The sequence below is a fragment of the Macaca mulatta genome, chromosome 1, assembly GCF_049350105.2.
Source record: "Macaca mulatta isolate MMU2019108-1 chromosome 1, T2T-MMU8v2.0, whole genome shotgun sequence".
Lineage (NCBI taxonomy): Eukaryota > Metazoa > Chordata > Mammalia > Primates > Cercopithecidae > Macaca > Macaca mulatta.
The window spans coordinates 125,199,856-125,212,698 of NC_133406.1; the positions used below are offsets into that span (position 1 = coordinate 125,199,856).

At 43.7% G+C, this 12,843-nt stretch overlaps 1 protein-coding gene across 3 annotated transcripts in view; it reads left to right on the forward strand.

Moving 5' to 3' along the window:
• TSPAN2 (tetraspanin 2) overlaps positions 1–12,843 on the forward strand; it is a 42,612-nt gene that overhangs the window by 21,775 nt on the left and 7,994 nt on the right. For 2 of the 3 annotated variants that reach the window (XM_001111915.5, XM_015148886.3), the window contains exons 3-6: positions 5,430–5,527; positions 7,221–7,295; positions 8,780–8,878; positions 10,156–10,227. In XM_001111915.5, the coding sequence (XP_001111915.1) occupies positions 5,430–5,527; positions 7,221–7,295; positions 8,780–8,878; positions 10,156–10,227 (344 nt within the window). The remainder of the gene's footprint in view (positions 1–5,429; positions 5,528–7,220; positions 7,296–8,779; positions 8,879–10,155; positions 10,228–12,843) is intronic. The other variant, XM_015148875.3, reaches the window with a different exon arrangement.

The following is a 12,843-nucleotide window of genomic DNA, read 5'->3' on the forward strand; positions in this document are numbered from 1 at the left end:
CGCAGCCTGACTGCAGCTGTCGCTCCCTGTGGAACTCAGAGTCTCCAAGCCTGGCTCTGATTGTGGCTGAATGTTACGTATAAGGAAAGCATTCCAGTGCTGAACACCAAGGGGGTGGCTTGGCTTGTTAAAAACTCTGACTCACGCTGGTCGTATTTTTTTACCGTTTTCACTTGTACCTGACATCCATGGTAACTGGATACCGGAGAGGTGTTGTAGCTTACATTGTTGAGCCAGTTTCTCCAGAGCATTTTTATAAGAAGTTGGAATAGACAATCATTTCCATATTGCAGCTAACAAAACTGAAGAGTAGGAGGACTTACCTAAAGCCATAGTTGGCAGGCCTGGATTTCTGGCTCCCAGCCCTGTACTTTCAGAGGAAAAACCAGGAACCGTCAATTCTAGATATCTCAAGTACTTTTCTCAAGGAAGAGGAAAAATAACTGTACTGCCATTTATAAATTGCAAAATGAACTAATTTCTAACTAAGAGCATTATTGTCCTTCAGAGTTACTGCTAAAAGGAAAGCATAGGGGTTCAGGGGGTACACTTTGAAGTAGGCTCCCCTGGGTTCAATTCCAATTTTTCCCCTCACTAGCTATGCAATCTTATATAAATTTTTTAATTTCTTGGTGTCTCAGATTCTTCAGCTGTGAAATATGAACATATTTAAGCATAGTATCTGTTTTGTGGTGAGCCCTCAGTAAATATTGGCTATTGTTACTACAGATCAAGCAACCCTAATCTGAAAATCCAAAATCCAAAATTCCCCCATATCCAAAACCTTTTGAGCACTAGTCTGACTCTCAAAGGAAATGCTCATTGGATAATTTCAGATTTTGGATTTTTGGATTAGGAATACTCGACCAGTGTAATGCAAACATTTCAAAATGTGAAAACATCCTAAAGCTGAAACACTTGCCCTTCCCAAAAACTAAGTTGCATTCAATATTCTAGGTATTTGCATTATTATATGCATTCAGGGGATACTGGAAGGGAGAGAGAGGGACATAAATGTAGGGACATAAAAATTTTTTTAGATAAGAAATGGTCATTAGCAGATTATGTAAAACCATCTGCTGCTAGAAAGCCATTAAAATTGATGACCACATCCAGTCCCTAAAAGGGGGGAACCTTTTTAAAATGAGTTTGTCCCAGTAGGCCGTTAGAAGGCTCTCTCTCATTTTTATGTTAACTAAAATGATGTTTCTAGCTTAAAAGAAGCCTCTGAAACCTAAGAAAAGAGTGATGGAATTGCCTGGGAACATGTTCCAAATCTTACCCCAGCTAGAATGACTATTATCAAAGCAAGAAAGAATAACAAATGCTGGTGAGGATATGGAGAGAGGGGAAGCCTCATACACTATTGGTGGGAATGTAAAGTAGTACAGCCACTATGGAGAACAGTATGGCAGTTCCTCAAAAAATAAATATAGAGCTATCATCCAGCATTCCCACCGCTGGGTATATATCCAAAAGAAAGGAAATCAGTAAATCGGAGAGACATCTGCACTGCCATGTTTATTTCAGCACTTTTCACAATAGCCAAGATACGGAGTCAACATAAGTGTCCATCAGCAGATGGATGGATGAAGAAAATGTGGTACATGTACACAATGGAATATTACTCAGCCATAAAAAGAATGAAATCCTGTCATTTGTAGCAACATGGATGGAACTAGGGGCCATTATGTTAAGTGAAATAAGCCAAGCACAGAAAGTCAGATATCACATGATCTCACTCATGTGGGAGCTAAAGAAGTGGATTTCATGGAGGCCGAGGGTAGATTGATGGTTACTGGAAGCTGCGGAGGGTAGGGGGGTGGGGAGATAAAGAGAAGCTGCTTAATGGGTACAAAAGTATGGTTAAATAGAAGGAAGAAATTCTTGTATTCTATAGAACAGTAGGGAAATTATATTTAACAATAATTTTTATGTATTTCAAAGTAGCTAGATGAGAAGAATTTTTTTAGATTTTAACTTTCCAACACAAAGATAAATGTTTGAGGTGATGGATATCCCAATGACACTGATTTGATCCTTACACATTGTATACATGCATTGAAATAGCACACGTACCACCAAACTATGTATAAATATTATCAGTAAGATATTAATAAAAAACATTTTTAATACTTTTTAAATTTTTAAAAAAGAAGGTGTCCCAGGGAAAGTACTTGTGGTAGCATGTCCCAAGATCACTGGCATCCCAAAGCTCAGCTATTCATGGTGAAAATGTAATTTCAAAGTGTTTTCTATTTTTCAAATCAAAGGCAATAGGACTCGGAAAGCGTGAGGGATTCGGGAAGTAGGTCATACGTTTGTCACACCTGCTCCTGTGGGAAGGAGAGTGCTCTACAGTCACCATCTTGGAATTTAAAATGTGGCTGTAAATTAATTACATTCAGCAGCTATTTTTTGAGGGGCACACCATAAGAAGGATAAAGTATCCTTGGAAGCCACAGGTGGCCTTATGGCATGCAGAGTATTATAGCCAGATTTGGAACTGGATCCAGCAGGCCCAGGGAACCTCTCCTCTTGCAGAATTTTTTCTGCTTTTCCCTTCAACTCCAGTAAGCAATGCTCATTTGGAGCTGGGCTGAGTCATAGGCCCACACATACAAAACAGAGGCTGGCTGAGAAGAGGCCTTAAAGTTGAAGCTGCTAGGGCAGCTTCAGGTTGTTTTTGCCATGAGATATGGGATTCTGATGGCCTAAGAATGAAATATTGTTCACATAAGCACATTTTCCTGAAAAGCTCATTATTTCAGCAGGATAAGCATTGTTGCCTGAGGGAGCAGACAGTTTCCTTTACAGTGGGGAGCAACTCTGGCCTCCTCAAACCTCTGTGCCCCTGTGCAGTGAGCCTCCCGCCTCCTCAGGAGCCTCCCTCTTTCCTATATTCCAGGGTTTCTCGGGGTGTGAAGCAACCATCCTCCTGTGCTTGGCTTTGGAGAGCCCAGCTATGTAGTTCCTCTGTGGATGTTTGCTAAGACGTGTTTCCAGCATGTATCTCTAAGCAAAGATGGGTGATGACAGCCAGCCAGCCTGGAACTGATTTGATTTTCTCTATCTTATCTACTCATGCAATGCACACCGACTGAGAATTCTGCCTTGTGCAAGGCATTCTCTAGAGAGGATGAATAAGGTTTGTTTGTTGACTTGAAATCTATAATGAGACACTAATATAAGAACCTGCAAAAGCACAAAATGGAAAAGAGCAGGTCACAGTCAGATCGTGGTGAATTCCCAGGTGGCTGGAGCATAGGATGGATAAGGATTTGGGGGGCAACTGGTCTGCAGGCTGTGACTTCATGATAGATCTGCAAACGGCATCATGTAGCAATTGTGACAGTAGCAATGGGAGGCAATGGCATGTTCTGTAGCAAGGTGATCCACCAGGAGACATTCGTGAAGGAGCTGAATATGGTGGTGTTGCTGCCGCCCTGCCAGGGCATCTTGCCTGCAGCCATCTTGTCTCTCAGACCTCCATTTGTAAAACAGAAATAACAGTCCTTGCTTACCTAACCAGGTTGTTTTGAGAAGCCAATAAGATGATGGAAGTGAAAGAGCTTTGAAAACTTTGCAACACAGTGAATGACTTTTTTTTTTCTTTTTCAACTTTCATTTTAGAATCGGGGTACATGGGCAAGTTTGTTACAAAGGTATATTGGGAGATGCCGAGATTGGGGGTGTGACTGAATCTGTCACCCAGGTAATGAATACAGTACCCAATAGTTAGTTTTTCAACCCCTGTGCCCCTCTAATAGTCCCCAGTATCTATCGTTCCCATCTTTATGTCCATCTGTACCCAATATTTAGCTCCTACTTATAAGTGAGAACATGTAGTATTTGATGTTCTGTTCCTGTGACAGTTTACTTAGGATAATGGCCTCCAGCTGCATTCATGTTGCTGCAAAGGACATGATTTTGTTCTTTCTTAGGGCTGCATAGTATTCCATGCTGTATACGTACCACATTTTCTTTATCCAATCTACCATTGATGGGCATCTGGGTTGATTCCATACCTTTGCTATTGTGAATAGTGCTGCAGTGAACATGTGCCCTTTTGGTAGAATGATTTATTTTCCTTTGGGTATTTACCCAGCAATGGGATTGCTGGGTCGAGTGGTAGTTCAACTCAGTTGTTTGAATCATCTCCAAACTGCCCTCCACAGTGGCTGTACTGATTTACATTCGCAGTGGTGTATAAAGTGTCCCCTTTTCTCCTAGCCTTGCCAACATCCGTTATTTTTGACTTTTTAGCAAAAGCCATTCTGACTGTTATGAGATGGTATCTCATTGTGGTTTTGATGTGCATTTCTCTGATGATTACAGATGACGAGCATTATTTCATGTTTGTTGCTCGCTTGCGTGTCTTCTTTGGAGAATTGTCTGTTTATGTCTTTTGCCCACTTTTTAATGGAGTTATTTGCTTTTTGCTTGTTGATTTAAGTTCCTTATAGATTCTGGATATTAGACCTTTGGTGAAAGACATTTTTAAAAACAATAAAGTGTTTAAGCAGTGGGGCCAACAACACTATTATTTTTAATATGATATCGTTTCTCGCATTACCACATCCATTCCCTCATGAAATTATTCTTTTAGAGAAAAGGGAAAGGGAGGAGGTGCCAGAGCTGGAACAGCAGGAAATAAATACCCGCCTCAGGGCTACAGAGCAGCAGGGCCTCAGGGCCCTGAAAAGAACCCTGCGGCCAGGCCCGGGTGGGGCAGGAAGCAGAGCAGCCTCGCCTGTGGCTCCTAGTAGGTCTGTGAACTGTCAGATCTGCCCACAAACCACCATCAGCAACCCAGAGGAGCCCCAGGAAGCACCCTGAATGCCAGGCCCAGGGGTTCCCCATGGAGGCGGGGCACCAGCCCGCACCCTCCCTGTTAATGGGCGTGGTTTCCAGGTGACTCATATGAGTAAAACGCAAAAAATGAAATAGAGACCATTAATATGATTCCAAGTAAGACAAGTGCCAGGTCGCACATTGTATTCTAACTTATCTCAGAATCAGAGAAGGAAATACAAAAAGGCTTGGCTTTAGTTCTCTCAGAACCAGAGCACTTCTGCCCTTTTCTTTCTCTATCAGAAATGTACCTGGGGCTTGACTAAGTAGTAAGTGAAATCCCCACCTGAATGATGGCTGCCCCCATCGCTGGAGAGGCAGGACAGAGTTGGGATGTGGGCAGCCTTTTGAGGCTCACGGCTATTTTTCTCCCGGCTCTGCCAAGCACCAGCTCTATGACCTGATGCAAACTGCTTAACCTTCTGGGACTCAGTTCCTCCGTGTTAAACACGGCAGTAAAGATAGTACCTTGTGGTACTATTAGAATGCACTGCAGTGCCCAGAGTCTTAAGCCTAGTTGGTCATGGAGGCATTCAGTTGGCTGTCAATGGTCTCCTCTGATCTCTTCCCCACAGGGCTCTATGTTCTGGTTGGAGCCGGGGCCCTGATGATGGCCGTGGGTTTCTTCGGGTGCTGTGGAGCCATGCGGGAGTCGCAATGTGTGCTTGGATCAGTAAGTGGGGCGTGGGGGTAAATGGTGGGGTGGGAGTGATGGAGCCGCCTGCATCTGAAGGGAGTCAGTGCCTCTGGCCCCTGGCTCCAGCTCCTCCATGGACTCTCTGAACCCTTGGCACGCACTTTTCCTCCCTCAGTCTTGGTTTCTCCATCTCTTATATATGAATAATATTACCTAGGGCCGGGTGCCATGACTCACACCTGTAATCACTTTGGGATGCCGAGGCAGGAGGATCTCTGGAGCCCAGGAGTTCAAGACTAGCTTGGGCAACACAGGGAGACCCAGTCTCTACCGGGTGTGATGGCACACACCTGTGGTCCCAGCTACTCAGGAGGCTGAGGCGGGAGGATCACGTAAGCCCAGGAGTTGGGAGGCTGCAGTGAGCCATGACTGTACCACTGCACTCCAACCTGGGCAACAGAGCAAGACCTTGTCTTGAAAAAAGAAAAAAGAAAAAAAATATTATCTTTGCTCCTGCCTCATATGGGAAGTGTGAAAAGAAATGAGGTCATTGATGTAAAGATGTTTTGGGAGTAAAAGTACTTAGTAATTGTAAGGGGTGACTATGATTGTTCTTAAAAATATGTATGTATGTGTGTGTATATATATGTATGTATACATATATGTGTATATATACATATATAGGTATACATTATGCATGTGTGTGTGTGTATATATATATTTCACAGTGGATGAGACAGCTAAAAGGTTTCTATAGCCAGGGCAGTACTGTTATCTACGAGGAAAACATTTATGTTTGAGATCAATAACTTAACCAAAATCCCTCTTGTGGCTTATTTTAACAAGCAACCTCTGTTTTAAAAAAATCAAATAATTTCAATTAACTGCTATACATTCAATGCCAGTGTAGCCTAAGAGAAACGGAAGGGAAGAAGAGGGGCAGGAGGAGAGAAAGTGTTGATATTTCTCCACAGGGAGTCAGAAACAGCAGTTTTAAGAGGCAGCCTCTCATCTCATTACTCATTGTGATCTTTGGATTTTTAACTCTGGCCACAGCCTCTGATCTCTTGCTACATGAAATGTCTAACTTGTTTCTTTGCTATTCATTCTTTCTCTTTCTCCTACTGCTAAACACATTTCTGTCTTGTTTATCACTGAACTTAGTTTGATCAGAGCAAATCCATAGACCAGAACAGAAATCCATCCAGAAGGACACACCCTCACCTCTACTCCCATCTCCTCAAAGAAGACTTTCCAGACCACAGAGTCTCAAGTCACCCCCTTCCCCATGCCCAAGCTGCATCAGTGACTCTCTCTCCTGGCCTTATTTTATATCTTTCTAGGTCTTTTGTGTTTGTCAAGTATTTACTGAGCACATAGATGCCAGGTGGTGGTCTAGGTGGTGGGATTTTTACATCACTATCTGAACTTACCGTATTCACTTTCTAATTTCTTTACTCAGTTATCGTATATTCCCCTGTCCAATCCAAGGTCCGTGGTAGCAGAGACATTGGGATATTAACTTGTTCACCACTGAATACTCAGCACCAAGGACAGTACCTGGTACAGAATAGATGCCCAATAAACAATTGCTGAATGAATGAGTGAATGAATGAATGAATGAACCGCATGAAAGCGACTCAGCCATTACATAGGGAAACTAAGGTGCAAAATATATAAATTGAGAAGGTATTAAATTAATGAAATTAGTATTTTCTCTCCTCTACAGTTTTTTACCTGCCTCCTGGTGATATTTGCTGCTGAAGTAACCACTGGAGTATTTGCTTTTATAGGCAAGGGGGTAGTAAGTAAATTACTTATAGTATTTTTCTGTGATGGTTAAAAGTGTTAGAATATTGATACCCACAATATTATTAAGAAACCAAATAATCTCCATTATTGTAGTTTAAACAGAACTTTTTAACTTAGAAGTGGTGTGCAGAACTGAGCATATGTGTGTATGAGTGTGCAGGCATATATACATGCTCACATTTTTTTGGATAGTTCATATCTTCCATTAGACTTATGAAGTGGTCTATAATAAAACCAAAAAAACAAACAAAAAAGGATCTCTAGTTTAAGATTCTTCCCCAGTTTGAAATGGGGTAAGAGTTAGAGTACAGACTTGAGAAAGAATCTAGATTCTCATCCCCTGTCAGACTGTCATTTCTTCTTAAGGATTGACCTGGACAGGGCCGTTTCATTCTCAAAGACCAGAGCCTGCCCTGCTGTGGGCTAGTGAAGCCAGTTTATATTTGCTGCCCAACTCTACATGTCCAGAATAGCTTATCAGGAGGACACACAGAGGAAGTAGCCTTTCTAGGAGGGTAAAACACACTGTGGGGTAGAAGAGAATGGAATGGAAAAGGAGAAAGAATGGAAACTTAAGTTTGCTGTATTTCACATTAACTCCTGTGTCATTAATATTATGTTTATGAACTTATTTTAGACTATAAAAACAGTAAACATGTAGAATAGTAAGTGTCACCTCTTTTTGAGTTTTTCTAAAGTAGCTGGCTGTGTTCATAGGTTAGTTTAAATTCAGCTACATACAGAAGTAGAATGGGATCTTCGGACCTTTTGAGATTTCTGTGGATTTGAAATCACAGGCTTTTATACTAGAAAAAGCATTCTCTAAGCTTTATATGATATTTGAATGTAGAAAGTTTTCCTTGGTGATGAATGTCTTTTAAACCATGTCATAAAAAGATTTGAATGCTTTTAACCAATGGGGTAACAGGAATGTATAAGTCCCGATTCTAGCTATGCATCCGAATCACCTGGGTGGAGCCCCGGAATCTGGGGCCCAGTTGATGCTGATGCCCAGCTGGGTTTGGGAACTGTCAGAAATCTTTCTAGTCCATGAAAATTGTTCTGGTTAGTCTATCCTTCCATCCTCAAAAGCATCTTAGAGACTCCAGAAACTATAATCTTCTCCATATGTGCAGAATTATCCTAAAATACCTATGGAAAGGCAGTATTTTTTTTTATTTCAACAGGTTTTGTGGGGAACAGGTGGTGTTTGGTTACACGAGTAAGTTCTTTAGTGGTGATTTCAGAGATTTCAGTGCACCCATCACCTGAGCAGTGTACGCTGTACCCATGTGCAGTCTTTTATGCCTCACCCCACTCCTACCCTTTCCCTCAGGTCCCCAGAGTCCATTGTATCATTCTTATGAGAAAGGCAGTATTTTTGAAAGATGTGGAAGCAGGGATTTTCCTTGATGAAAGGAGAATGTTTGAAACTTCCCACTCAGTAGTCCCTCATTTTTCCTGGTATTTTTTCAGGCTATCCGCCATGTTCAGACCATGTATGAAGAGGCTTATAATGATTACCTTAAAGACAGGGGAAAAGGCAATGGGACGCTCATCACCTTCCACTCAACAGTGAGTAACTTCACTTCTTCCTTCAAATCGCAGCTTCTGAAGATTATGTCTGAGCCAGGTTCTCACCAATCACCAGGATGAAAAATAAAAATAAATTCAGTAAAGCCAAGTAGCACCCCCTATTTTAGCCCTTTCGAGGGCCATAGTTTGCATTATGTGTGGAACCCTAGAAGGGAAAGATGCCTGTCACACAGAGTTCACAAGAGGGACAGAACAGCATGAATCCAAAAGACACATGCCCCAAAGAGACAAAAGAGCACAAACAAGGTTACGGAGAAAGGAGCCCAAATAAATAGCAGGCTCTGTCAGAGGGCAGCATTGTGGTGTAACAGAAACAAGTGTAATCTTTAAGTCAGAAAAGCTAATTTCTAGCTGCCACTCTGCCACTTCACAGCCTCGTGACCTTGAGCAAGTTACTTGGCCTCCCTGATACCCACTCAACTCTCTCATTTGGAAAATGAAGGGTCATGGGAGATAGCTACACTCCCTTCTGGAACATTCAGTGGGACTGTGCTGTCCATGGAGTGCTCAGAGCTACATGCAGTTAATCACGGAAGGCTTGCAGAGGAGATGGGCCAGGCCAGAGTCATTCTCATTTTTTAGACACTGTGATATGGAGAAGTAGCTGTGAATTCCTGGGTCAGGTGTTTTCAGGTACCTAGTTCTCGTCTAGGACAGGTTATGTCCTGGAAAGTGGCTACCATTTATACATTTACACAGTTTCACCTCAGCTGCCCTCCGGACCTGAGGCAGCACACAGGTTCTTTTGTCTTAAAGGGCCAACTAGCCTAAGGCAGGATACCTGTTTGCTGGCCAATCTTCAAATCTGGTCTTTCAGACCCTGGAATTTCCTGCAGCCACTTCTCCCCTCTTTCCCAGACTATTCCCAGCTAATGAGTCCTTCCTGAAGCTCATAAAACTTGAGCTCCTCAGCAGGTTAAATGACCCCCAGTCTGAAAGAAGGAATCTAAAGCCCCAACACCTTTCTAAAAAGCAACAATTTACACAAACACTGTCAATTAGCTTCTTGCCTTGTTTGGGTTGCCTTGAGTCACTTCCCATCATAAACTCAGATGGCTTTAGCAAAGTCATTTTCTTGTTTTGCCAGCATGATTGTGTGATTCTTCGCTCTCCTTCCAGAAATAGCAGTCTGGGTTGCAGTGACTGGGCCTCGGAGCTGCTTTGCCACCTCGGCACCCCAGTCCTTAGCAGGGTGCCCAGACTTGTAGCTGCTGCTCCTCCTTCCTGGCCCTGAAGTCTCTTTTCTGACTCTCTAGTTTCAGTGCTGTGGGAAGGAAAGCTCCGAACAGGTTCAGCCTACATGCCCAAAGGAGCTTCTGGGACACAAGGTAAGCTTCTACCAAGGTTCCTGCTCTACCTGTAGTGTGAGGTGTTTTTGCCTTCAGGGTAGGGCCAGGGGCTCAGTTCCTACCTCAGGGATTCTGGGAGGCCCTCTCTCAGTGGCCTCTGTGGCTTGGCCTTATTCTGTGTGAAATAAGTGAAGCAATGCGGTGTCACAGTCCCCTGATGCCCTGGGGAAAAATGGTATGCCAACTTCCAGTAGTGATGCCACCTGCTTATGGTATTAATTAAGGTCACCAGGGCTGAAGTTTGTGCCCAAGAATGTTGTCCCACACCTCTCCAAGCACTGATAAATGCTTCCTTTATTCAGTTCTGTGTGTCAGACACTATGCCAGTTTCTGGGAACTCTGAGATGAAAAAGACATGGTCCCTGTGCTCAGTGGCCTCACAGACTTAGTCAAGGGCAATAGTGCTATGTAAGAAGTCTGAACAGGGAGCCCTAAAGCAGCAGATTTAGGAAAGGTTCATAGAGGAGTGGGTCCCCGAGCTGAGTTCTAACAAAGGAGGGTCATTCCAAGCCCAGGAAGCAGCAGGAACACAGACACGGCCACCTGAAAAACTCCAGGACTGCAGGAGAACAGGGAGCCCACGGAGAGCACTGGGTAACATGTTGAGAAAAGCAGGCAAAGGCAGGATTTTACACCTGGAAGTTTGAGGAAGCCATTGATTTTAGTAGAGAGTGAGCAAATCCGCTTTGAGTTGTAGAGAGTATTTTCAGGCCGCTGGGGTGTGAAGGATAGAATAGGGTTGGAGAGTAATGGAGGAAGACCGCTTAGGTGGCACTTGTGGTCACCCTGATAAGAGAGGATGAGTGGCCACAGCAAGTCAGAAACAGTAGGGATGGAAAGGAAGTGACAGTTGAAGAGACGTTCAGGAGGCAAAATCAACAGGCCTGGGTGACTTAGTGGGTATAAGTGGTGAGTGAATGGAAGGAAGGGACTAAGATTTCCAGACTTCTGCTTGGGTGGCTGGGTGGGTAGAGGTTCCACTCCCTGAATATAGGGAAAGGGGCAGATCCTGGAGACAGATGACAACTTTGGTTTTGGTCAAGTTTGTACTTTAGGTGCCTGTCGACTTACGGGTAGGCTGAGATGAAGACACGGTGTGGGAAACTGAGCAGTTTGGCCATAGCCGAAGCCCTCGGAGTGAACGAGAGCACCAGGGAGAATGAACAGAACAAGGAAGGAGCAGGGGCTCCCTCATTTCAGGGGCAGACTGAGGCCAAGAAGCCAGCACAAGAGACTGTGAAGGAGGATTCAGAGTCTACTTGGGAAGCCAAGGTGGAGATGGTTCACCCATAAAGTCAAATGCTGGGAAGAGACAAGTAAATGAAGACCAAAAATAGTTTGTTGGATTTGTTGGTTAGAATATCATTAATGACTTTTGTCATACAGTGTCAGCAAAGTAATTGGGGAAAAATACAATGTGGGAACGAGAGAGGGAACTATGAGACTATGGAGACAATAATGTAGATGTTCTTAGATCCTCGGCTGTGAATGGGGTGGATGAGATTTTAGCTCCAGCTTGTGTCCCGAATTGCCCATTTAACACTGGTTGGGTCTTTCTGAGTTGAATGAAATGAACAAGACAGCACTGCCCTCAAAGTGCTCACGTCTGGCAGGGGAGACCCGCACAGGAGCCATGTACAGCACGTGGGCTGAGTTAAGGCTATGCAGGACAGTGCAGCAGACAAACCTGGCATAGGATTCCAGGGTCCACAGGCACTTCCCTGATGTGATTCTCAGGATGAATTTTGAAGGATGACTAGGAGTTCAGTAAGCAAGCAAAAAATATTTTTTGGGGGGATGGGATATTTCTGGCAGAAACACAGGGCAAAGGCATGGAGGAGAGAAAAGGTAGCTGTCTGCAGGCGAGTGCCAGCGGCAGAAGTGTCTGAAAGCCCAGGTTGCCTGTGGGACATGAGTACTTCAGAAAGGAGGGACCCGTACTCAAAGGGCCAAGGGCACTCTTGTGAGACCAAAAGTCTAGCCTTCATGCTGCTAGCTTAGGAAGCCATTGAAGGTAGAATCTGGGATGGGATCTGCATTTTACCAAATTTGCTCTAGTGGCAGCATAGAGGATTGATGAAAAATGAATAGCGTTGAGCTGAGAGACCCATTGGGAAGGCTGCTGCCCTTGTTGTTAGCAAGAGACGTTAAAGAGGGTCTTTTAGAAAGTGACGTCTATAGGAGTGGTGACCAGTTAAAAATCAGAGAAGAGAGGAGAATCCACTACTGGGTTTTTGGCTTCACCACCTACGTAGATGATGGTGTCATTTACGGAGCTGAGGGAGAGAGGAAAAGGAGCCAGTTGTGGAGAAAAATGAGCTTTGTGTTTAACATGGTGATTTTGAGGAACCAGTGGCACTTCCAAGTGGAAATATCCAGTAGGCAGTTGGAAAATCTGGTTTGTCGCTCAGGAGAGAGGTCTGAGTGTCAGCACTTGATGGGAAACTTAAAGCTATAAATACGGATTTGATTCATTAGACTTGGAAGAAAAGAAGGATGAGGACGGAGCCCTGGGGAACAACCACATTTAAGGGTGGGCAAAAGAAGAGGTGCCAAAGAAGGAAACTGGGAGGGGCAGCCAGACACAAGTGAGGA